At 41.8% G+C, this 26,206-nt stretch overlaps 1 protein-coding gene across 2 annotated transcripts in view; it reads left to right on the top strand.

The window, feature by feature from the left end:
• Window positions 1-26,206, top strand: part of FRMPD4 (FERM and PDZ domain containing 4) — a 187,434-nt gene that overhangs the window by 72,767 nt on the left and 88,461 nt on the right. For both annotated transcript variants that reach the window (XM_061136494.1, XM_061136495.1), the window contains exons 2-3: window positions 17,985-18,145; window positions 22,430-22,532. In XM_061136494.1, the coding sequence (XP_060992477.1) occupies window positions 17,985-18,145; window positions 22,430-22,532 (264 nt within the window). The remainder of the gene's footprint in view (window positions 1-17,984; window positions 18,146-22,429; window positions 22,533-26,206) is intronic.

Here is a 26,206-nt window from a genome sequence, read left to right as displayed (position 1 = left end):
AGAGCCAGATGTGACTAAGGAAGCACACACACACACTGATTATGTACTTCACCATTTTTTTTTATTGGGTTACCTTTTTTTTTTCTTAACTGTGCAAGCTCTTTATCTCTTATGTATATTGTATATTTTTTTCTATATCTTGCAAATGTTTTCTTCCAGTGTGTTGTCTTACAAATTTGTTTATTTTTTCACCTCTTTAAATTACTATGTAGTTGAACCTGTTTGTCTTTTCCTTGGAGCTTCTAGATTTCACATTTTATTTAGAAATGCCCTTCCTACTCCAAGATTCTAAATATGGTCTTTAATTTTCTTCTAGTACTTTCATATCTTGAATGTTACCACTCTGTTCCTCAATGTCCTCAACTATGATTAATAAGAATACTCCAAAGTTCATTGTGAAAATAAATGTAGTAATACGTGTATATCAATATAATTGAGAACTGTGTTTGGCAAGCTCAGTGCATGTTAGCAGCACCTGCTACTATGATGTTACTGGTTCTTTTCTTTAGAGCCTAGCACAGTGTCTGATTTTAAAAATATGACTTCAAACTTAGGCAAAAATAAATTATTGAAGAGAATGGAAACCACTTGTGATGATCATAAAGTTTTAAAGTCCTTTTTTAAAAGTAGGGAGGGATTGGGGCAAAATCTCCCAGAGTTTTATCTTGGGTCTTTGATTTCTTTCCCCTGTGGTTTGTGTGGCCCAGAAAATAAGTGTCACACTAATAAAGGTTGAAAGTAGCTTTCAGTTAAATTGAATTAAATGAATACTATTGTGACAAGTTAATTAGGCATGCATAAAATTGCTAAATATATGTCATTGAAAATGCCTATGTTCCATATTTTGTTAAACATCAATTATGATCATAAGAAATCTGCATCTAGTAAAATGGATACTGCTGACACATGTTAATTATTCTGGAAAATAATTGAGCTCTTTAAAAATTTCAGTACGCCATTAAGCATGCATGGCCTCCGAAAGCTTGAGCTATTTTGAGCTTATTCCAGTGAATCTAACAATATAAAATGAAGTAAAATTTTCCCTAAAATTCTCTTACTGAGACAAAGGGAAATGCAAATTGCCATAGTAAAGGTCTATAAAATAAACTTGGCTTGTACTCCAGATGTTCGGGTAGGAATGTTCCCAAGTCCCAGTACCATCGGTCTGTGTGCGAGCAACACCGGAAATTAAAATGAAGCAATGAAGAGCTGTTTCCTTTGTCCACAAATGATGGTACATCAATTCTCAACAGTAGAACATATGAGTTTTAAAATAAGTGCCTTTAATCTATATGCTTTCCAACCCTCAACAGAGGTCTGCATTCATACCTACATAATGGCAAATGTTTATTCAAGTCATCAAATTATTTGTCATCAAGAATTGCTATTTCCTCCCATAAATGCTTCTCCATCTGGGAACTCAGATTCTCAGGAAAGTAACTGGGAATTAAGATAATTGACAGTCCCTCCAGCGAGAGGGGGCTGCAAAGTGCAAGATATATGAGGTTGACTGTCTGTTTCATCTCTTGAGCTCCCTCCCTGGATGGCTCCCACTGAGCCAGGGCTTTTCAAAATGTAACCCTGAACCCTGTACTAGAATCACCTTGAATGCCTTTTAAAAATGCAGATTCCTCAATAATACTAGACTAATTAATGGAAAGATTTAAAGGATGATTTAGGTTATCATCTAAGTTGGGTCTGAAAAAATATAATATTTTTAAGCATCGAAGTAGGTATCATGGAAAGATGGCTCAGGTGGTAAAGAATATGCCTTCAGTGCAGGAGCCGCAGGAGGTGCAGGTTCAATCCCTGGGTTGGAAAGATCCCCTGGAGGAGGACATGGCAACTAACTCACTTCAGTATTCTTGCCTGGAGAACCCCATGGACAGAGGAGCTTGGCAGGCTACAGTCCATGGGGACCCATAAGAGTCAGACACAACTGAAGTGAATTAGCTTGAGCCTGATCATAACGCTGTTTCACATTCTTTAATTGGTTTAATATTTTTGTTTTGAAATGGAGTCAGGTGGTGGGAAAATCATTACCTTGGAAGATATTGATCATTTTACTCTCAGTGATTTTTCTCTTCCACCTACTGAAACGGAAGGCCTTCCCTGCTTGAATGGGTTCTGAGCAATGAAATCCTCTGGTTTCCTCCCAGTGCTTTCTGGTGATGTTGAGCTTGCTCACTAGCACCTCTAGTCTAGCTGGAATGTAGTCCTGAAACCACAGGACCACTCACCAACTGTCATGGAAGGGCCATTGACATGATCTCAAGATCCGTGCTCCTGGGTCCTACCCAGTAGCTCCGAAGTCAGGACTGAGAATAAAAGAGCTTGGGCTTGCAGCTAATTTTTTTTCTAATGTGGTTGTGCAAATGAAATCTCCAGAAGTTCCCCTAGTGGTATTTGAAGTATTCTATCGACTTCTCTAGGAATTGGCAACCCACTCCAGTATTCTTGTCTGGAGAATCCCATGGACAAAAGAGCTTAGCAGGCTACAATCCAGGGGTTCACAAGTCGGACATGACTTAGCGACTAAACCACAATAGCCTTCTCTCAAATTCAATTCCCATTAACTTACACTCACCCAGATCTCACACGGTTCATATTGATTATTGCCAAACAATGCATATCATTCTGAGTGTTCATTATGTGACTACCTGCCTAGATTACCTATCTTTTAAATTTTTAATCAGCAGTAAATCTCAATCTAAGATTGAGTGGTCTTGGGGGTAATGCATACCTAGAGTTGGTGTGAGGCGAGTTTGAGAGCCACCAGCTCTACTCAGCATTTCAATCACCTCAAGGATGTGACTTGACTGTTATTGCCTCTGACACATTAGAGTGTCATTAACATAAAAGTCATCTCTTAAACACATTGAATTGAACTCAGTTAATGTAATTGATTACCAGTCTAGCTGTGGGGATTTTGCAGCTTTAAGGAAACTGACAAACATTTTACCCTTTTAGATCCTACAATTAGATTCACAAGACACAGTCAATAAGCATTTTGCAGGCGCTAAATTCATCGTCTTTAATGATGACAAAAATCTCTCTGAGTAGATGAACTGGATGTTGATAAAAGACTAATTGTTGAAATGGTTTTCTGTGTTGGTATTGACAAATAGAACTGAGTCCTTGAAGGATAAATTTGATCTTGAATTAGTGGGACCTATTTTGGACGTTAATTTATACAAGCCCTAATAGATCCTTAATGTATTGCATCTCATTTGCTAAAGCTGAAAACATGACTGGAGAAATGTTTCAGTCTGAGTCATTTTTAAATTTTGTGGTCCTTTGAACTATAGCCTTCGAAATGAATACTCTGATTCATTAATAAAATTAATAATATGTGTGTTAATATTAAGTTAATATTTAAGAACTATGTTTATCTTATTTTCTAAGATTTCCTACTTTCGTCTCCTAGAATGTGGAGAGAATTTCAGGATTTTTATTCCCTCAACTCATTGCATACCAGATCCTAATCGTGTGATAGATTTTAGAGCCTCTGACCTTTCCAGGAAGGACATGCTCTTGCTTACATAAATGTGTCTGGCTGATACTGGGCAGCATTCTAACACGGCTTGTAGTTTCCTCTGTAACCTCCTATCTCCTAGATACTGTGCTGTTTTCTAAACACTCTCCCCCATTATCCAACGAGCAACACTTACAGCTGTCCCCACACCAGTTTATTTTATGCCTCTATGGCTTTGCTTATTCTTCCCTTGGATGGGAATATAATTCCCATCCTGTCGGTAGTCACCGCTTCATATCTATAGACTCACTTCATGGGCATCTTCTGTCTTTCCTGGTCCCTATTCACTGCCCTTGAGGTACCCTGACCACCCTCATGAACTGTTCCCCGCAGTATGGAGTGAACCCTTCCATCACATTTGCCTCTAGCAATCTCTTATGCATGCATGCATGCTAAGCCACTTCATTCGTGTTCAACTCTTTGTGACCCTATGGACTGTAGCCTGCCAGGCTTTTCTGTCCATGGAATTCTCCAGGCAAGAATACTGGAGTGGGTTGCTGTGCCCTCTTCCAGGGGATCTTGCCCCCCCACCCCCACCCCATGGAATGAACCCAGGTCTCCTGCACTGGCAGATGGATTCTTTGCCATTGAGCCACCAGGGAAGTCAGTAATCTGTTATAATCAAGTCTTTATCTATCTATCTGGCTCGAGGGAGGGAACTAAGATGGCGGAGGAATAGGACGGGGAGACCACTTTCTCCCCTACAAACTCATCGAAAGAACATTTGAACGCTGAGCAAACTCCACAAAACAACTTCTGATCGCTAGCAGAGGACATCAGACACCCAGAAAAGCAGCCCATTGTCTTCGAAAGGAGGTAGGACAAAATATAAAAGATAAAAAGAGAGACAATAGAGTTAGGGATGGAGATCTGTCCCGGGAAGGGAGTCTTAATAGAGGAAGTTTCCAAACACCAGGAAACCCTCTCACTGGTGGGTCTGGGGGAAGTTTTTGAATCTCGGAGGGCAACCTAACTGGGAGGAAAAATAAATATCTATCTGGCTCCTCTTACAGGTTTGGGATTTCTTTAATAGCTGTGAATTTCTTTGAAAGCAAGAACCAAGGAGAACTTCATAGTAAACTGATGTTCATGAAAGCTTTCTTAAATAAAGGCATGAGTGCTTGATTAAAACAATGGCCCTGAGACTCTTCTCTCAAGGTCTCATTATGCATCTATTTATTTTGCCTAGGATATTTTTCTCATTAGTACCTTCCCAGGTTAGTTCCCCACTTCATTCAAATCTCAGAAATAGCCTCCTTAGAGAGGCCTCCACTCCCATCTTGTTGAAACAATCCACTCCCTCTTTCATTCTCTATCCTACTGTATTTTTCTTCATAAAAACTACCAACCTCTGACAGTACATGATATGGTTCATATTTATTTGATTTTTATTGTCTCAGTCCTTTCATTGGTAGAGGTGTTAGCAATTTTGTTCTGTAAAGGACCCAATAGTAGTTATTTTAGATTTTGTGGGCCAGTCTCTGTCACAACTACTAAAGTCTGCTATGATAACATGAAAACAGCTACAATGCATAAATAAATGGGTGTGACTGTGTTCCAATAAAACTTTATTTACTAAATCAGGCAGAGATCACATTTGGAACCCATGGACTATAGTTTGCTGGTGCCTGCACTGTAATATAAGCTTGTTGGTCTGAAACATAGCCATATCCTGGGCACAGTCAGATAAAAAGGTTCTGTTAAATAGTTGTTGAATAAATGATTGATACATTTGATCCACCATAAATAACAAAAGAGACTGACTTTAACTGAAATTGAAAAGTTCTTCTGCCAACTTGAAGGCAAATGATAGATGAAATCTTCAAATGAGCATATCAAGTCTTCTAAAACATAAAAGCATTAGTCAGGATCATCCAGCTCTCAAATTCAGTGATATTCTCTGTCTTGAAAATTTGACTCTATGTAATGTTGAATAACGATAAAAGTTTACTCAGAACACTTTGACAGAGAAAGAAAGAGAGCATCCTTCAAGATAAAAAGAGCTTGCATCTCAGTCAAATTAGGCAAATTGAAATGGATTCCACAGTGGTCAGCAAATCAGTTCAGTGTCTTCATTGTCTTTAAAGGTTTATATGCAGAGAATATGTTTCATTCAGAAAGAATGTTATTTCATAGGTAATTTTAGAAGGTTTTTTGTTTTTGTTTGTTTTTGAGAAGCACTGGTGTAAATACATGTATGATTGCTATCTTATAATTAAATATCAGTTGAATAATTGATCTCAAATAAAGTGAAAGAAAGTGAAGCCACTCCGTCGTGTCCAACTCTTTGCGACCCCATGAACTATAGCCTGCCAGGCTCCTCTATCCATGGGATTTTCCAGGCAAGAATACTGGAATGGATTGCCATTTCCTTCTCCAGGTGAATCTTCCCGACCCAGGGATCAAACCCGGGTCTCCTGCATTGAAGGCAGACTCTTAACCATCTGAGCCACCAGGGGATCTCCTACAATTGATCTCAGTGCTTCTCTCAAATCAGAGATGTTTATTATCTCATAGCTAAAAATAAAAAAAAAAAGCTAGAATTACATTGATCACTGGAAGCCAGCACAAGGAGACTCCTTATTAGTGCCATCCCAGAGACAGAGTTTGTTTCCTGGGACTTACAAGGTTGCTTCATGGAAGAGAGAGGCTTGATGCATGGCTCTGGCAGGAAATGGATGGATGTGGGCTCAGATAAGGAAACCAACAAGTGTCATGGAGGCACCCAGGGAGTAGCAGCAGCTGGAACCTGTTATCATCACTAGGCTCAAGAGGCCTGCCATGGAACATGTTGTGACCTTGGAGCCCTGCAAGAGGCCTGATGTGACACGAACAGTATTCAGAGTGGCTGAAGTCACTTCAGACCTGGACCAAATCGAGGAGGGGGCAGGAGGGTGAAATGCCCTGATTTCTTTGTCCTCTTCACCTCGCATTCCCCTACAGGCATCTCCATTGGTTGAAACCAGTGGAAGCCAGAGAGCAGCAACCCACCTACTGCCTCCCACAGGAGCAAGGATCCCAACACATACAGCTCATAGAAAAAGGAGCCAGGCGTGGATCTAGGGGATGTGGGGCTGAGGTTCTGTTCCCTTGTAATGGGGCTTAGAACAAAGGGAACACAAGCAAACAAACCCAACCCAGAACAGAATAGATGTGTAACCCTGAGCAGTCATGTAGTTTTATGTCTTAAGAAAACTAAATGCTCTAAGTAGGGGGTAGGAATGATTATTTTAATGAAGAAAAGATTAAGAGATCACAAGTTTTTAATTAACACAGGACTGTTGGCTTAAACCTTTCATTCTGTGATTTCCTTACCAGTGCCTTTTAACTTCCATCATAAGTTCTTAGTCATCAAAGTAAACCCTTACCACTTAATCGCTTTTTGAAATCCTTTGTATAAAGATTAGAAAATCATGAAATTTATGAAGTGTGCCTAATCGTCTCTCTAAAAATATCTTTTATTAAAATCAACTCATGTTTTAAAATATTGTCTTAGATCAGGGTTTCTGTTACACTCATTCTTATAGTTTGAATTTAAAAGAACCATGGGATTGTTTTCACTTCTAAGTACAAACTTATAAATTTTCAAATATGCATAGATCACAGGGATATACAACTGCCCCTTGGGATGGGAAGGGGGCCTCCTGTGACTTAACCACCCCCACATACTGCACTAAAATATGGGTAGAATCCAGTTTGATGGAGACAAACTCTCAGACCTAAAGTAATGATTTTAACATGTTTGAGAAAAGCTTAGCTCATTGTTATCAAGTCTTTTGTTCAAAAATATATTTTCCTATAGATATTTTAAAAAAAAGGGTTATCTATCAAGAAGAAAAAGTCTGCCCAGCCATGCAATACTTCATGCTCTGTAAGGAACAGATATCCATGACATCTTCGATTTGGGATGGTTAGATTTCCAAACCCCAAAGGGTTCAATCTAGTGGAGCCCAAAGCAAGAGCACATACCAGAACCATCAACTTGTCTGTGCCTTAGTCACTCAAACCCAGGGCCACTCTGTCTCATGTTGGTGCCTGGGGCAGGATCAGATAACTGGGTGGAAAGGCACCATTTCCCATCAGCAGCACTCCAACTTCATTTTTCGGTTTCTAAAAATGCTGCTGAATATTTCTGAATGAGAGCCAGACTTTTCGAGAGCTGTGAGCAGCTTTGGGATATCAGTGATTCTGTCCATTCTGTTTGAGTATATAGAACACCTTTTACCTTTCTTTAAAAATTTATTTATTTATTTTAATTGGAGGTTAATTACTTTACAATATTGTAGTGGTTTTTGCCGTACATTTAATCATGAATCAGCCATGGGTGTACATGTTTTCCCCATCCTGAACCCCCCTCCCACCTCCCTCCCCATCCCATCCCTCAGGGTCGTCCCAGTGCACCAGCCCTGAGCGCCCTGTCTCATGCATTGAACCTGGACTGGTGATCTATCTCATATATAGTAATGTACATGTTTCAATGCTATTCTCTCAAACCATCGAGTATACAGAACACCTTTTAGAGCCACACCATAAGTCAGGAAACCCCTAGATCATACAGAATAAAAATGTCCACATTTGTAGCTTTTGTATGCCTATTAGTAAAAACGTTTTGAGCACATACCCCCTTAATATATATTCATGTGTTCATGTTATGTATACATAATATATATGTGGCTATAAAGAATAGATGTTTAAATGAGATGAAGATGAAATAAACATTTTAATGACTTGTAAACATTTTTGCTCCTACTGCTTCATTAACATGTATTTAATATTTTAAATGACAATAAAGTCATTCAGGATGTTTGAGCATTTTGATTTACAGCTTCATTGGATAAATATTGAAGGTTTGGCTTCAAGTTCAGCCTATTTCTTTACTTGGTTTCAATCAGTGTCAGTGGAGAAAAGAGGGAACTATAGAAACATACGAAGAGACAAATGGACAAAGTGTTTCACCAGCTTGCTTATTAGATTAGGAAATACTGTTTTTCATGTCCATCCATGCAAGGGATTTTGTTGAAATTCAGCTGGGAAGCTTCTGTATTCCTTGATGTCCTTCAGCTGTTCTCACAAACAAAATGGAAGATGTTGCCATTTATCATATTTTCAGAAATGAGTCCACTGAAATGCTTCATTTGGAGGTTTTTAAAACAGGTTAGAAAAATTCATATTCAGGTTTTCAAAGGCTGCTGTTTTGATAGATACATATTTGCATAATTTTCAATAAAACAAGCACATAATGCTAGAATCATTTGCAAACATCTGTTTCCCTATATTCTTACCACAATCCAGGTTTCTTTTAAAAAATAAGCTACTTTCTCATTCATTATTATAATACCCCCTTAACTCTGAAGAGACAACTCTTTTAGTTCACTGTTACCAGGTAGCTACCCCTGAGTAGGACAAAAAGATTTTCATAGTCACTCTACTGCACTTAATGGTTTTGTTTTGAAAGCAACCATATTGTTGACATGCTAAAGTACTTCACTTTCTTTGGTGCCAAAACTTGCACCGAATTCTCTCAAGCAGGCATTTATCTCTAAATTTACCCTGGAACCTTTGTTTTGTTGTAGTCAAAGCTGCTATTCTACCATTTTATACTTTTCTTTATTTGTCCCAGTGTCTCAGTATCCTGTAGGGTTCAACAGCCAGAGTATTTTTCTTGTTCAGAGTGTTCTTTCCTATTATCATATAAAATTTTAAAATTCTCTTTGTTGAATTCTTTAAAAGAACTTTTGAGTTATCGTTATTTGATGGCATAAAATCTATAAATTAATTTGAAAAGAATTGAATTTTTTCATCTTTTGTCTACCCTTTAAGCAAAAACCCCATTTCTTTCAAACCCTCCTAAAATTCTCTAACAAGTTTAAGTAAGGATTCTGGATTCTCTTGACTTTTCAAGTACTATGTGAGTTTCCAAGCTTGACTAAAGAGTTCTAAATCTTTAAATGCTCGTGACATGTTGTAGGAATTGACTGACAGTGGCCTGTGGAATTGATTAGTGAAAGTTAAGTTCCCCTGAACTCATAATCTGCATATATATTCATGAAGGCAAAAAACCTGAGACTCACTGTGTTATGTGACCTGGAAACACATCATGTCTGGTTATCTATGTTTATATTAAATTTTACTCACCTCCAGGGGTGGGATTTGATTGGGCTCTTTTCATTCCAGAGGACAGAGGCTTGTCCGGATTTGTTTTATAAAAAAGGAAGTAGGGGTAGTCGAGAATAAAAATACATATATCCTAAAAGATATGGAATCCCATGGATGTATGAGAATGGAAATGCAACGTGGTAGAGCCTCCTAGCCTCGTGAGAAGCAGCCCTAGGAGGTAGTTCCAGATTCAGAGAAGTTTTAAGACCCTCATTAGAGATACTTGCTGAATTTCCTAGCTTGACATCACCCCACAGTATGATTTCTCTCCAATGGCATCACTTCTCTTTCAATTCTCCTTTCACCTTTCCCTCAAAGATGCTGTTTACTAACATAGCCAATATAAATCTTATCCTTAAACTCATGTGTGTTGTCATATTAGATTTCTGCTGATTGGCAATTCTAATATAATCATGTGGAATATTCAAAAGTCCCTTTTGAGAATACTCAAATCTCTGCAGAGCAGAAATTGAAGCAGGCCTTTTTGTGGTCTTCAGTCCTAAGATACTGTAATCCGAGCCTTCATAGTCCCCTGAAGTTCACTGACTCTGACATTTTTTTTAGGCTCAGCCTATGGATCTTGGTGCTTTGCTAGACTTACCACCAAGCTATCTCTCCTGAACTTTCTGCCACCTCACAGGGATCCTCTACCCTTGACTCCTAAGTCAAGTTGCTCAGACGTTAAGGAAACAAGTCAAGAGAGAGGGTTTCTGGTGTCAGCTTTTGCTCTGGACCCTGGTAAATGCATCTTCCCTAAGGCAAGGAACTGAATGAAGGCTGTCTACCTTACTAGTTAAGGAAGAGAAAAAAACTCAATGAGAAGAAAGCAAAAATTCATTTCAGGGTGTTATTTTGCACACATCATCCTAATTTTGACTTACTGGAGACATATCCTGGGGTCTAATCTACCTCATGATCCCCTCTGAGTTGTAACCTATCAACTTCAATAATTCACACTTCTGCTTTCTTTTTCCTTCCTACTTACATTCATATTCTAGGGAACTCTAGTTGGTCTGGCTCAACACTTTTGCTCAGAGCCTTTCTTATTAGGCCGCCTCACAGGTCACAACAGGGCTTCTGGAATGTTGGCTTGGGAGCCACCACTACTCAAGTCCAGTCAGAGATATGAGAAAGTCATGAAGAACAGAGCATGAAATGCCTGTGGCTGCATGTCAACTGGGATATTGAGGGGAGAAGTTTCCTGTGGAAGTGTCTGTGATGTTTGTAAAATGTGATATATTTAGCCATCAGTGTTATGGAGAATAGGGTTGGTAGAGAGAATCCTTTTTGGATGTGGTATTTCAGAGTTTTTGAATACTACTGAAAACACGAACTACAGATAGTATGAGCGAACTTTTGGTGTATAACAAACGTCCCCAAAGTCAGTGTCATAAAACAGTCATCATTTGTTACCCTTCATTCAGCTGGCTGATCTAGGCTGAGGGGCAGCTGTGTTTCACTTGGCTCCTCACTGAGGTTCCGGTTCTGGTCTGTTCCACATGTGTCCATTCCAGAGCCCAAGCTGAAGGGCAGACAGCAACGTTGAGAATGTCTTCTCATGGTGACAAGAGAAAAGCAAGAGCTCATGTCCACCTACACAGGTGTGTTTCGTTTCTCATATCTGGGCTCAACCATGTGATACGCTTTGGGCAATGAGATGTTAACAGAGTCAAGGGGTGGAGAAGTGTGTCATGTGTCCAGTGGGAAGGCACTGAATAGCAATGTGGTGTCCAGTGGCAAATCACATCCAGTGGGCAAATAAAGAATGCCACTGTCTCCAACCCATACCAGTGCTACCTAGATGGGAATATTTTATGTTGATGCTTAATGCTCTCATGGAGTCACAGTTGCCCATCTCTGAAAGGTAACACGAACAGTGACCTTCTCAGTCAGAACTCAGGCACCTGTGTTTATTTATCCTCCTTTTCATTCCAATCTTAACTTCCTAGGGATCCCACCTGCCACCATCTTTCTATATTCTTTAACTCCCCACCAAAGGTAATGGCTTCTAATTTTGCTTCTTCCAAGATCTTTCTGCGCAGAACGTATTCCAATAAAGGACCTCACTGGCTCTAATAAGTGAATGGAAAACTGAAATTACTATATTAATAGGTTTTCTTACAGGGCACATTTTACTAGTCAAAGTAGTTCTTTGTGATACTTTGGATGTATCAGTCTTTTATTTCTGCTGAGGAAGAAAAGCTTCTTGAGTTCAAAGAAAGCCCTTTCCTTTTGTTGTGAGAAGTTAGGCAGCAGAATTCCTATCATTCCTTTTGATATGAATCTGTCAAAAACAGGAAGATCGTTCATTTAATCTCAGTGGACACATTTTCCATCTCAATTAATACACTATGGATTTTTAGGTCAGAGATGTCTAGCTTATTTGCATGTGTTTTTTGGAGAAGATTGGGGCAGGGGCTGAAAGTTTGTGTAGCTCATCAGTTGTATTCCTCAAGGCTCAGCATCAGAATTCACTGAAGCATGTTCAGCAGGTAAAAAGATGTTGCTTTTTCAGCTCATTATAAAAGAACTCAAGCATCTTTATAAAAAATATTACAGGGAGAGAGCCAAAAAATACTTGCGTAACACAAAGGGCAAAATGATGTTTCATGGGGGAACATTTTAGTGTGAATCCATTCTTACTGGAAAAGAGACAGGGGTTGATTATTTATAGATAATGTATTCTGAAAATATAATCTATTTATCAAGAAAATGACAATAACAGTGGAAGGTTATCCACTAAGTGCAAGCAAAACAAATAGAATTAAAAATAATAATAAACAAAAGAGAAAATACTAGAACAGGCAGCAATCACAAAATACACACCTGCTTGTAAGTTTCAAACTTTATTGGGGTGGGGAAGTGTTAGGGACTGAGGGCAGATTCTCTGTTGACACAGAGGATGGTAGTATCTGGGATGAAAGGGCCTGCTCTCTAGTCTCACTCCTTAAAATGGAGTTAGTGCGTCTCACTTTCTTTATGATCCGGGCTCACTCCAAGGTCATTTAACAGTCTTTGAAACACAGAGGAGGAAAACTTACTAATCTTGATTCAGTTGCTAGAGGAGCCTAGAGTTTCTTCGACTGTTTCCTGATACTGTTTTACTTCATGCATGTTAATGTTTATTTGTGTTTACTGACATTGCACTTGATACGATTCTTCAAACTGAAGACCTCAGAGCTTACTTAGGATTTGTGAGGCATCTCACTGAGCATTGGGCTATAGGCAATTGAAACACTGAGTTTGTTTTCATATTTTAAGATTGAATGAGTTCATAATGTCTGAAATCTATGCCTTTCTGTTCATTGCACTCAAGAGATGAAAATAATAGTGGATGCTTTTTGAGTGCTTCCCACATGTGAGAGAGTTTGCAAGGTGCTTGATATTTGTTCATTCATTTAATTTTCACAGCGATCTGATGAGATTGTTTCCTTTCTTATCACCTTTCTTATCCTTTATTATCCTTGATAAGGAAACTGAGGTACAGGATGATGAAGTTATTTGTCCACATGACACTGCTAGATAGTGGTGGGGCCAGGGTTTGAACTCAGAGAGTCTGGTTCCAGAGTCTCATTCCAGACTAGCATACCAGTTCCCCTACTGGCCCTATACCTGAGCATTTGTGTGTTTCCTGTAGTTCCTTAAAGAGTAAATGTCTCCTGCAATTTGGGTACATCAAGACTCGGAACCTGCATTAGATAGCGTGCTCATAGGTCCATCCTCACCGGGACCCTCCTATGTGTGCAGGAAGAACGAGCCAAAGCAGGAGCCCAACCCTCCTCTATCAAAGTGGCTTCCAAATATGTTAAAAGTCCAAGGATTTCTTGCCATGTCTGCCCCCACCCTGTTCCAGGGCACTGTGATAATTTGTCAGGACCTGAAATGCCCTCCCTGCTCACCAGCGCACCCTCCTGTCTGTTCTCAGTATGGTATTTGTCACATCACCTCCATTCAGAACCTTCCAACAGCTTCCTCCTTTACTCAGAACAAAAGACAGAGTTCTTCTTAGAACCTGTGTCATCTTCAACTGCTCATCAGTTCTTTACCACTCCTCTCACTGCCTCCACCTCCCCCTACCACTGGCTGCTCTCACTTCTCCTTAGGACCTTTGCACTACTGAAATGTACCTCCTCCAATCATTTTCTGACCCCTAGTGTAACTTGGCAATATCCTCACCTACCAGCTCTGCAGCCTTCCTCCCTGCATTATTTTTCTTCTTGGTGCTTATAATGACCTGATAAGCCATATGTCTTACCCATTAGTTTATTCCCTGTCTCTGTACACTAGAGTGAACATCGTATTTTTCATTCTGCTTTCATTCCTGTTGTGTCCCCAGAACTGAGAAGACAGTGGGTGTACAATAAACATTTGTTAACAAAATGAATAAATGAATGCATTTTATGTTGTTTTGGAGAATTAAATGAGCTAACATATGGAAAGCATCTTGAAAGAGGCTTAGCATGAAATTAGTGTTTAATAAATGTCAGATATTAATAAAATAATATTGTAGTACTTATTAAGTGAATGATAAATTAAAAATTGGAGACTTACTTAATCATGTAAGTGGAAAGAAGATGATCTTTCTAGAGATGCTGTAAATATTTTAACTTACATTTGCAGTGGATGCTCCGGGAGGTTGTTAGGGACATTAGTTGTGGCCCCTTTTCCTGTTATCTAGAAGGTACTAGAACATACCCTTCCCTGCACAGGTGAATGATCCCTAAACATTGCTACACTTTGGAATCCCCTGAGAAATCTTTTTTGAAAAGTGATCCTGGCTTTCACCCTTAGATATAGTTAGTCTGGGGTGAAACCTGGGCATTCGGGATTTTTAATGCTCTCCAGATGATTCTAATATGCAGTAAAGTTTGGGCACCACTGCTGGAAGCTTCTCACAGTACCGGCAGCAACATGGGGACTCATCTTCCCTAGTCCCACTCTACACTTGCAACTGAGTTATGCCGGCCAGGATTTGATTCTCTGTAACACAACTCCTATGATTATTAACAAGCTACGCCACCTCTGCGACCTCTTCATCATTTAGAATATGTCTTCTATGGATTCTGTTGCAAATTCGGAGCTCAGAGCCAAAGAATGTGGATTTCCTCTCCATTTTTCCTTTCTTCCCTCTGGGGATAAGAGGAGAGACGCATTTCCAAATGTAGCTAGAGTCCATCACGCTCATGTTACTGAACCCAAGCTTGAACTGATCACCACACGACAGGCCAGTAAATCAAGGGACAAGTTTTGGGGACAAGGAATAGCAGCTTCATTGAGAAAGCTAGCAAACCAAGAAGATGGTGAACTAGTGTCCAGAAGTTCCGTATTACCTGAGTTAGAATTCTTTTATACTAAAGGGAATAGGGGTGTGGCTGGTTGTTACAAACTTCTTGGTGTCAGTATTCTTTCTTCTTACATAGGTCTGGTTCCAATGTTTCTTATAAACCTTCAACAAGGCGATGTTCTTTTCAAAGGTGCAGAGGCAGCTTGACTAAGCAGAGACAACAGAGCACAAGGGTTAAAGCTAAAGATATAGATCCAATATGGCGTCGGGTTTGTTCTCTCTTGTTACACTCTGAGATGGAGCCCTCTTACAGAGGACACAAGAGAACAGCACAGTGTTCATGACCCCCAGGTAACCCCACTCACCCACAGGCACAAACAGCCATGCCTGTTTCCGGTCTGGGAGACGAGTTGTTGGAGCAAGGAATAACTTTCATCTGAAAGCTGGCAGACTGAGAAGCTGACAGATGAGCACCTCAAAAAACCACCTTCCCTCAATCATAATTCAGGCTCCTTTTATGTCAGAAGGAGGAGTGGGGCCCACTGTGGCACCGACCAATGGATGAGGGGGGCCACTAAAGCTCCCTGCTTGACAGTTACTACTGTTCCCTCACTTGGGAGTAGGACTTACTGTGAAACTGACCAATAGCTGAGCAGGGCCACTAAAGTTCCCTGATTGACAATTACGATTGTTCCCTCAGCTGGGGGAGGGGCTTACTGTGGAACCAACCAATAGCTGAGAGGGGCCACTAGCAGTCACTGGTTGACCTGTTGCTCACCCATGGACTCTTGCTTGGGTCAGGGGCCCACTGGGGCTCGAGCCAATGGCTGAGGGAGGCTGCTACGTAGCTGGTGGCTGCCTTGCTGCCACTACATCCTGAGCACAAAGGTGCAAGTCCAGCAAGGGACCAGGTCTGAAGAAGTACCCAGATGCTCCAGCAATGTCCTCCTCCAGCCCTCCGTGGAGGTGACCAGGTAGAGGGCGGTAGACGAGCCCATCAGCCAGGATTACTGTCGGAGGCAGCGGGCGCCCCCAGAGTGGGCCAGCCTCGTGGCTAGGCATGGCCGTGAGCCGGGGGTGCAGGGAAGAAGCCCCTGCCTCAGTGGAGTGTGGGGCCGGCACCAGGGAGGGAAGGGACCATCCGCCTCACGTACTGCTGTGGAGGCCACTGCTCCAGTGAGACTTTGGAGATAGCACCCTACCAAGGCCAGACTCATGGGCATGTGATGCTGCAGTCACACAGGACCCTGGACCGGGTTTCACCTTCTGCTGTCCTGAAGTTCTCAGTCCTGGTGGAAGGAGGGCCCCGCGTTCTCCTTCTGCACTGTGCTTGCCAATGATGTAGCTGGTCGAGCACATGACACTCAGAATCAGAAGACCTGGTGTGAATGGCACCTGGCTTTACACCTGAGAAGAGTGTGATCCTGGCCCAGTTCTTCCTCCTCTGTGGGCATTTACAAAGAGGAGGTGGTGGGGTCCAATTCCTTCTATCAGTGGGACTTGTGAAGATGAAAGGAGGTAACAGATGAGTGTCAGCACATGACCCACAACGGGTTCATTTGCGACTAACACTTTTTTTGCTGGTGTTCCAGATCACCAACTGCTGGATCGAAAAGACATTTCCTTCCTTTCTGTTTCAAAGGGATTTTAAACTTCTATTTTCCTAGCCACTGATATATGCCAAAAAGAGGGTTGTCATTGATTTTTCTCAACTCTTATGAATTACACTGAAGGACCACAGGATTCCTCCTTCACTTTCCTTCTTGATTACATTTAAACAATACATTGTCCAGATGGTGTGTAGAGTAGCATCTTTTCAAGGTATTTTAAAATGATCTTCTTTTACTTATTGAAGATTAGAGAGAGAAAAATTGAATTAAGTCTGTGTCACTGAAATAATCTTGGCTTACAGATTTAAGGAGATTTCTGGTGTTCAAACTAATAACTCTTCTCCAATGAAGTCTGCCTTGGATGATGTGCATGAGTGAAGACTTCCAGGAGCTGATTTTCAACCTGACTCTGGGACATGGGCCCTGAGTGACAATAAGCCACCATTCTCAGTTTCCTCTCTGCACAATGCAGATAATAATACCTGCTCTGCTCTTTCATGCTTAAGGTTGTTTTGTGGATCAAATGAGCTGTTTATGGAAGCATTTTGAAAATTTTTGAAGGCTGTACAGATTTCAAGTTTCAATTATCGATAAGCCTTCCAATGTTTAGGTGTTAACAAAAACATTTAAATCATTTTAATGTTTTTCTGGAACAGAAACACCAAGAGTTAATTCCTCAACTTTGAAAAGGAGACTGTATTTGACACCAGGATAACCCATTGCCACCCAAATGATCCCCATCACTTCAATTTCGCTGGAGTCAGAAGCCATACGTGTTACCCACTAAAGGTCCAGCATAGTCTGAGATTCTTTCTCAGCAGATCAGTTATAATTTGATAAAGAGTTGTCTTTTTCTCTACTCGGTAATTCAGTTATTTATTGAGAGTCCACTATGTGTCAGGCAGTATTCTAGGCACCTGGGATAAATCAGAAAATGAAACAAAATTCCTTGGCTTCATGAAGCTTACATTCTGGTATGGAGAACAGAATGATTAAGTAGGTTCTATAGCATGTTAGCAAGTGATTAGTGCTTTGGAACAACAATAGAAAAAAAAATAGAAGAGGGAAAGGGGGAGGCAGGGCTGTGATTTTAAGTGTGCGTGTGTAATCAGGTTAGTCCTCTTTAAGCTCCACATTTCAGCACAGACTTGAGAGAGATGAGAGTGGGCCACACATTTATCTGCAACACAAGGATTTCAGGGTGAGGAGTAGCCAGTACAAAGGCCTGAAGCAGATGTGGGCCTGGGGTGCTCAAGGAAGAAGCATGGCAGTGCATCTCCCCACATCTTCCCTGCTCTCTCCCCAACAGAGAATAGAAGGTTTTGCAACTAGAGAAGGTGCTGTGACCTGAAACTCATACACTGATGCCTCGTCTCTCTTGTGTGTGCTTTGCCCACAGTCACATGACACAAGCAATCCCATTTGATGACCCTCGGCTGGAGAGCTGCCCAATCATCCCTCCAGCCCCACGGAGGGTGGAGATGAGGAGGGACCCTGTGCTGGGGTTTGGTTTCGTGGCAGGGAGTGAGAAGCCTGTGGTCGTCCGCTCAGTAACACCAGGTAAGCACCCAACTCCGCTGCTTCATCTCCGGGACCTTTTGCCACCCCATGCCAGCATGACCACTGTTCCATTTCATAAGTTTCATACTGTTCCGTCTCAGTCTGTGAAGTCTAGTTAAGTTTTCCCCGCACCTGGATAAAGTCAGACCAGCAGAGGTACAAAAATGGCTCTGCAAACGAGGTTTTAAACTTCCAAATCCATCATATTGCCAGACCTAGCAAAACACCGATCCATCATTTGTTACCATGGAGATGACCCACTTCTTAATGTACGAATGCATGTATTAAGAGGCAGGCATTGTGCTGTTTTCAGTAAGCTCTGGACAAACTCCTTACCAGAAAGTTGTAGTTAAGTTTCTCTAGGATTTAGGTCTTTGGGGGTGGTTGGATTCTTTTACAAAAATGTACTCCCCTCTCTTCCCACTAGAGACAGAAGATACTTCGCTACCCCATAGCTATTGGGTTGAACCAGATGATTGACTTTGGCCAGTGTCATATTAGATGATGACATAAAGATGACATAAGCAAAGGCTTGAAATGTGCTTGCTTAGTTGAGCTTGTTTCTTGGGTTTCTGCCATAGACATAAAAAGTTTCCCTGAAGCAGCTGCTACCCCTTCAGCCTGAGCTCCTAAATGAACCTGCAAGGCAACCAGCCTGCAGCTGAAAGCTAAGTTACAGACTGACCTTCAGTGTTCAGCACAACTGCCCAGCTAACTTTGCCCTTGATCAGCCAATCCACAGTCATTCTAAAGACCCATAAGCATGAAAGGAAACCTTGCTGAGTTTGGGGATGTCTTGTTTTACTGTAAATGCTAACTGATACAGTGTGTGGCAAATCTCTTAAATTCTATCATAGGATCAGATAATGAATGTACTTGGTCTCAGTCATTCTCAGTGTAGAGATGTCCCACTATCAATGCAGTTGAATATAATAGACTGTGATATCATTGCCTGACGTGGGCTGCCTTTGTCTTTGCCTTTGCCAGAAACCATGCTCTTTCTATTATTCATTAATTATGTTTATTTATGTACTTATTTTAATGAACTTATACTGGATTTATTTTCAGACAAAAGGAAAGTATCTTCTATGCTGTTTTTCTCCAGTATTTTGCAAATCAGTAAGGGTTCAAAAGGAAAATGCTGTAGTCAAGAGTGCAGACTCTGGCATCAGACTGCCTGGGTTTGATGGACTTGAATCCTGCCTCTGCTCTTATTAGATTGTTTTTAGCTTCCGTGTTAACTCCCCTCCATTTCAGTGTGATGTATCTTCTCTACATCCTTTGGATAAGGAGGATCATAGGGAGGGAAAGAAATGCATTGGAAGGATGCCAGATTAATATCTGTTAATGTTAATGTTAAACTCTAAAATATTCGGCCAGTCGAGTCTATCAGTTAGGGGGAATGAAAGCCAACTAGTGGGCTATTATAAATCATTGAAGTGGATTTCATTTTTCCTCATTTTGACACAATATGGCCCAGGGCAAAGACTGCAGATACAGTCAACCTCTAGACTTGTGCAGAGAAGAGTAAGTTTCCTGTTCACTGTTCACTACTACCACTGCTTCATCACACAGCTTCATACTTTGTCTGCTGAGCTTTCTATTTTATTAGCTATAGATTATAGTTGTTGAACTCAATGCACTTGATAATTTTATTCTCTAAAAGAGATGTTTTGTATTTTATAATAATGAAATAATTCATATGCTCTTCTTAAAAAAAATGTAGATAGTAAGAGGATAAAGGTTTTTAAAAAATCACCTGAGTTCCAACTACTGAGTATTAACCATTATTAACATACATGGAGAGCATACATATAGTAAGACCTTTCTGTTTATACATTTGCACGTATTATGTATCATTCATATATAAACATATATAGAGTGCTATATGTATGTATATGTGTGTGCACACACATTTTTTTTTCCTCAATGGGGTCCTATTGGGTATGCAGTTTTGTAATAGTGGGACACTTTAACATCTCTGTGGAATTCTCCAATGTATATGTCCTCAGTGCTAACTGGAGATTTGGGTTTGGTTTTTAATTTTCTTGTATTGACTTACTGTTCCTTTAGCCTCTTCCCTTCCTTGCCTCAACTTTTCTACACTCTTACCTACTTTAAGACAATTTTGAGAAGGGTAGAAAAAGCAAAAACTGAAGTCAAAGAGCACTGTTTCCAATCATTTTAAGAATTAAAATGCAGTCATATAAATTGTATCTCTCATAAAATAACTCTATTGAAGTCAAGTGATTCCAATGGTAAGGTCAGATTAGTCTATAGCAGACCAGCCAGCCTTCAGAGTAATGGGCATGAGAGTCCTCTGAAGCATTCCCCGACTTCATGTTCCGGAAGGCACTGTATATTGCTTCCTCCTATAATTCTTGCTTAAGAAAGCGTATTTCCATGTGATCAAAAAACATAGGTCAAATGTAAGACTAAGTCTTGTTCATCTGCACATGTTTTTCTCGTCAGATTAGTTAGCATCCATTCTACAAACAGTTACTTTGGACATTTTTCTGTATTTGACCAGCATTTGACTTCTAACCATTTCTTTGAATTTGAGTGATTTGCTCATATGTAATCCAGTCATCATCAAAAGTTCCTCAAGTGACTTTCAGAATTCCTTATGTGTGCAAACACTGAATCTCAGTTCCCACATCTGGAAATGAGTGTTTTCTATCACTGATATGGGGCCACATAAAGGTTCTCCCCTCTATCTCACTCCACAGAAAGGACACAAATGTCTCCCCCAGATTGAGAGACATGTATGCCAAATGTCTGGTGGGTAGACAACAGCTGATTTACTTTGAGTTCCATGTTCTGAGCATTGTGTCCATTTCAATCACTACATGAGTTGACAACATTTGAAAAATAACCTTTCAGTTACACCTATTATCCAGATAGACCTCTGGAAAAAAATTAAAATTCCAGTACCATATAGCACCAGATCAGTATTTAGGGGATAATTCCATTAGACATGTGAAGGCAATTCATATTATCCAAGTATTAGCTTTCAGGTTTTATTTAGTACACATGTGTGCTTCATGCAGCTATGTCTTTAAGTTTATGTGTCAAGAGACCTATCAGTGACCAGTTTTTGAGTTAGAGGAGGAAGTTCAAAAGAGATCCTAGCCACCTTGAACATGGAAGCATTCACAGACCTAAGCTGAGACTCAGTCCAACCCTTCCAGGCAACTCTTTTCCCTTGTGTAAGCCTCAGTCATGTCATTATATGGAAGGGATTATAGCATTCAGTGAGGTTACTAGTTAAAGCACTTAGCCTGTTGCCTGGTACACAATAAATGCTCAACAAATATTTGTTCTCTACTTGCTCCTTGGAAAAACAATTGAAAGAGGCTGTGATGGATGACAAATCCTCTGCAATCACACGTGAGCCCCACCACAAACATCCCGACACAGTCCAAACCGTAGAAACAACCCAATGCCCTCATCTCCCAGCGGTAACGGTGGACCACAGCTTCTTACCAAAGCCAGCTTCCTTCCTCCCACCTGTCAGGCAATACGTATTAAATGCTCATAATAGAATTCCCCCCAGTTGCTGAGAGCAAAGCCCTGCTTCTTTGAACCCTCTTCCACAAAACCCGTAACCCAAAGTCGAATCCCGTAGGTCCTTCCTGGCACCCTCGTGTTCAGCTGTCTTCCAGGCCCCCACAGTGTGCCGTCTCCCTGGTGTACAGAGGAAGCAAATGTAGCTGTGTTCAAATCCAGGTGTGCTCAGGTGGTCGAAACTTCAGCTGCCAGGCATCAGCCCTGCTGACCGGCTACCGTCAGGGGAATAGCTTCTTCTAAGGTCCCTGACACTCAGAGTGTGGGCAGCTGGCCGGCAGCCTCAGCAGCCACCAGGACCTTGTAGGACAGGCCGTCTGTCCCCCTGCTGTCTTCCTCACCTATAGGGTCAGTCTGCTGGGCAACACATTCCCACATGATTCATATGCCTGTTAAAGTGTGGGCAGCATTACCAGTCTCCACCTTGCCTGGCAAGTTTAAGAGCCATGATGATTCCTGAATCCCACCTCCAGAGCTTCTGATTTCATCAGCCCGGGTGCACCCTGGACCTCAGGTGCTTCCCCAAAGCTCCCACCCACCTCCCCAGTTCTGTCCAATGTTGGCAAGGATATTGAAGAGAACACCCATGGGTGGGTGGGGTTTGTTTTTGCTGGTAACACCCATTGCTCACAAGAAGTCATGGCTAGGAGCAGAGGCTACACATGGACGGATGACCAGTGGGCTTCTCACCTGCTCTTCACCCTCCTTTGTCTCCAGGTGGCCCGTCTGAAGGCAAGCTGATCCCGGGAGATCAGATTGTAATGATCAACGATGAGGCAGTCAGCGCCGCACCAAGGGAGCGAGTCATCGACTTAGTCAGGTAAGTGACTTGCTCAGCCAGGCTCCATCGGGAGGCTGCACAATGCTGAGACCTCACTCTGCAGAGGATGGGCTTCCCATGGGCCATTTCAGAGCAGAAACCTAAGCTGACCCAATCACCTTGAAAGTGCTGTTGACACTGACCTCTAAAGTAAATCACCAGGCTCTGTAAACAGACACCTACATGTCTGTTCTGTTAACATTCGGGCTGCAGACGCTGAATGAAACAGTCCTATTACCACTGCTCTAACCAAGGGTTGCATTTTTGTTTCCTTTCAAAATAACTAACACATTGATATTCCATAATCAAGGAGATCAACATGCCATTGCTGAGTTCAATTTAAGTGGTGAATACTTTTCTAAACATAATCGCATGGATACAGAAACATGCAGTTCACTGATTTTTCATACTTGACTGAGTGATTCATTACTGAATTTTTAAATCATCAACCCAGGTAACAGGATCATGAGGTCAAAAGTAGAACAGTTTTTAAAATGTGCTTGGTTTATTGGTTTAGTTTCAGGATAGATGTAAATCATGTTATGTGATATTCTTAAAGGGGTGTCAGAAAATGTATTTTATGTGATGTTAAAATATGGTCAACAGTCCTCTTCAAAGCCCACGAGAGTTCTATTTCCATGGTGAATCTAGGGCAACGGGGTCTTACGAAGTTTTCAAAATGAAGCTGTGTCTGTTAGATGCATGGACCCCCCTCATACTGCCCGGCATCGAGGGGTACTGACTAGCTTGTGTGACATCTTTTATAAACTGATCTTCTGAGGCGAGATGCAAGCAGAAGGCTCTCAGGACACTTTAAGTAAACTGAGATAGGAATCTTCTAACACTTAGGCTCTCTCATAACAGAAAGGTATATCTGTACCCTGAGAAAGGCAAAAATGTATTTCTAGGGTTTTCTGGAGAAACTTTCTTTCCCAAGCTTAGTTCAGCTTCTGCTTTACCCCGAAGTGCTGTCTAGTCACACCTCCTGGGAGGAATTGGGACACTGGTGAGAAGACAGAGAAATAGAAATAGAGACTTATTTTTAGGGTAACCAACCATTCCAGTTTTAGCAGCAAAGGGCCCACATCCTGAGATGGTCCTTCTTCTGAGGTGGTTGGTCTGGTCACCCTACTTTAGTGCCGGCCTCAGAGTGGAGCTTTCCCAACTGGCTGGCAAAGTGCCTGTGCTCGTGGGGTGTCCAAATCCCCTTGATTTCCTCCCGGGGAGCAAGCACTGAGGTGTGTGTTGGTCACCCTGGGGCAAGAGCCATTCTTCCTGGGGACCAGGAACGCAGGGGTCAGGAGTGCTGCTGCCATGTAGAGCCCTTGGGGGGAGCTGGAATGTGACCACTTAGCATGTGGGTGTCAGTGGGGACACATCTTGGGCCGGCAGGCTCTGAGCCCTCTGTGGGCTGATGTCCTGGAGTGGTGGGGCTGATGACAGGTTGCACGGTCCTCGTGTTGTCCCCTAAGCACACGCGCCTGTGATCAGTCCTATTGATTTCTGTGCTCAGAGGATGACAGAAGAAATAAAATATCTCTGTTTGTGTTTGCTGTGACTGAATCGCCTGCTGCAAGACAAAGATGGAGAAAAAGTCATCTAAGTGTGTGATCATGTCCTAGCCATCCTTTCAGGGCATTTAGAAAGATTTTTGTTTTTTTTCAGAAAAAGATTTTTCCCTTCTGGTTTAAAGCATCATGAAAGAAAATGGCATCTCTGTAAACAAAAAATCTGTATCGCACTTTTTATATAATGGAGCTCAGTGAAGAGTTGTTGAATAGATGAACCAATTAAAAGAGCGGAGAGCAGACGACAGCTTGCGATCCAAATCCAACCGCCACCTGTTTTGGACAGCCCAGCAGCTAAGAATGGTTTTTACCATTTTAAAAGAGTTGGGCAAAAAATAAAAGAATATTTTGTGCCACAGAAAAATAATTTGAAATTCAAATTTCCGAGCCCATAAATAACATTTTCTTGGAAACCAGCCACACCCATTCATTTAGATAGATCAGGATCTAAGAAGGCCTGATCCCTGTACCTGCAGCAGTGACCTGGGGCCCACAGGGAAGGAGATATTGACTATCCGATCTTGTCAGAAAAGGTTTGACCCCTGCTTTAGGAAACTTTAAGGTAACCAATCACCTTTTCTTTGGTTAAGCCAAATTTAGATTAAAACCCAAATGATATATGTATTGGATTTTACTCAGGATGCGGTTATGATTACCGCGAGATTCCCACATTCTTGATGATAGGGTGTGGTGTTTGAAATGGGTTGACGTGGAAAGCACTCATGCTTTTTAAGCAGGTATGTAAAACTCTCTTGCCATTATCTCAGCCCGGCCCCCTTCCACATCCCTAAGGTGGCCGAGGGTGAGCTGAGGTCATAGTTCGAGCCCTTTCGGGGTGAACTGTGGCTTCTCCTCTGATTAGCATTGGCTGTCAGCCCCATTGTGTTCCTGAAGTGCCCATACTGGCTCTTCCGTGAGACTCACCTGTGGGTTCTTTGGTGGCAGAAGAGGAGGGCAGCGTCTTGGCGCTAGCTTTCCTGCAAGACCTCTTGGGTACGGCACCAGGCAGACTGGCTATATTTCAAGACGTCCACTTGACTTCATCCCTGACAAGGGGACGTGAACTCTCACAGCCTCATGGCACTTCTCACAGCTCCTTGGTTCTCCCCCACTCTTTCTGGAAGGAGAAGGAAAGAAGCGGCATCACCTCAGACTACATTCTAAAGTCAATTGCCTCCTTTTAGAAAGTTCTGGCGAATCCCGTTTGTTTGCAATTGACTTTAGAATGTAGTCTGAGCATCCTTTGGCTGCTGTCTCAGTGATTGATGACAGGGACACAGTTTGATTCAGCAGTGATGCTTGATGTTGTCAAATCAGGTGACTTGGATCCCGAGTTCCGTGAGAAAAGCAACCTTGTCTGTGTTGTCCTCTGCAGTGTCCCCACAGTGAGGTCCAAGGCCAGGCCCGCAGGAGGTGCCCACTAACGATGTGTTGAAAGCGAGTGGGCTCTGAACAGCACTCTTTGCAAACAACGATTTAGATGGTTTTCTTCAAGCCCTCCTACAGCTATTCTGTGAGTTTCAATGTGAGATAAATGAATCCATCCCTCAGGAAAACATACGTTTTTGTCACCAATTTATCATACGTTTTTACAGCACCTACTTTAGATGCAGGCCACTGAGCTAGGCACCCGATCTACAGGGACAGGTGGGCCAAAGCCAAGCCTTCAGGGAGCTTCCATCACGTCTGTTCATTTGGGACCCCTCAAGACAGACGAGCCCCCACGTTGGCCACATGTGGGAATTGTCAGGTTTGAAAGCGTTTTGTTAGTGATAAAAACACATAGGCCTAGGGCTTCCCTGATGGCTCAGTGGTAAAGAATCCACTTGCCAATGCTGGAGACATGGGTTGGATTCCTGGTCTGGGAAGATCCCATGTGCCACGGAGCGACTAAGCCTCCGCAACAGGAGAAACCACCTCAATGAGAAGCCTGAGCACCATAACTGGAGAGTAGCCCCAGCTCGCCGAAACTTGGAAAAGCCCACACAGCAACAAAGACCCAGCACAGCCACAAATAAATAAAAGACATTAAAAACAAATTAAACAAACACATAGGCCTGGATGTACTGAGAGAGTGCGCACATCATCCTAAAACTTACTCCCTTT

The sequence above is a fragment of the Dama dama genome, chromosome X (assembly GCF_033118175.1).
Source record: "Dama dama isolate Ldn47 chromosome X, ASM3311817v1, whole genome shotgun sequence".
Lineage (NCBI taxonomy): Eukaryota > Metazoa > Chordata > Mammalia > Artiodactyla > Cervidae > Dama > Dama dama.
Note: the sequence above shows the minus strand (reverse complement) of the source record. Positions and strands in the feature narration are given on the sequence as shown.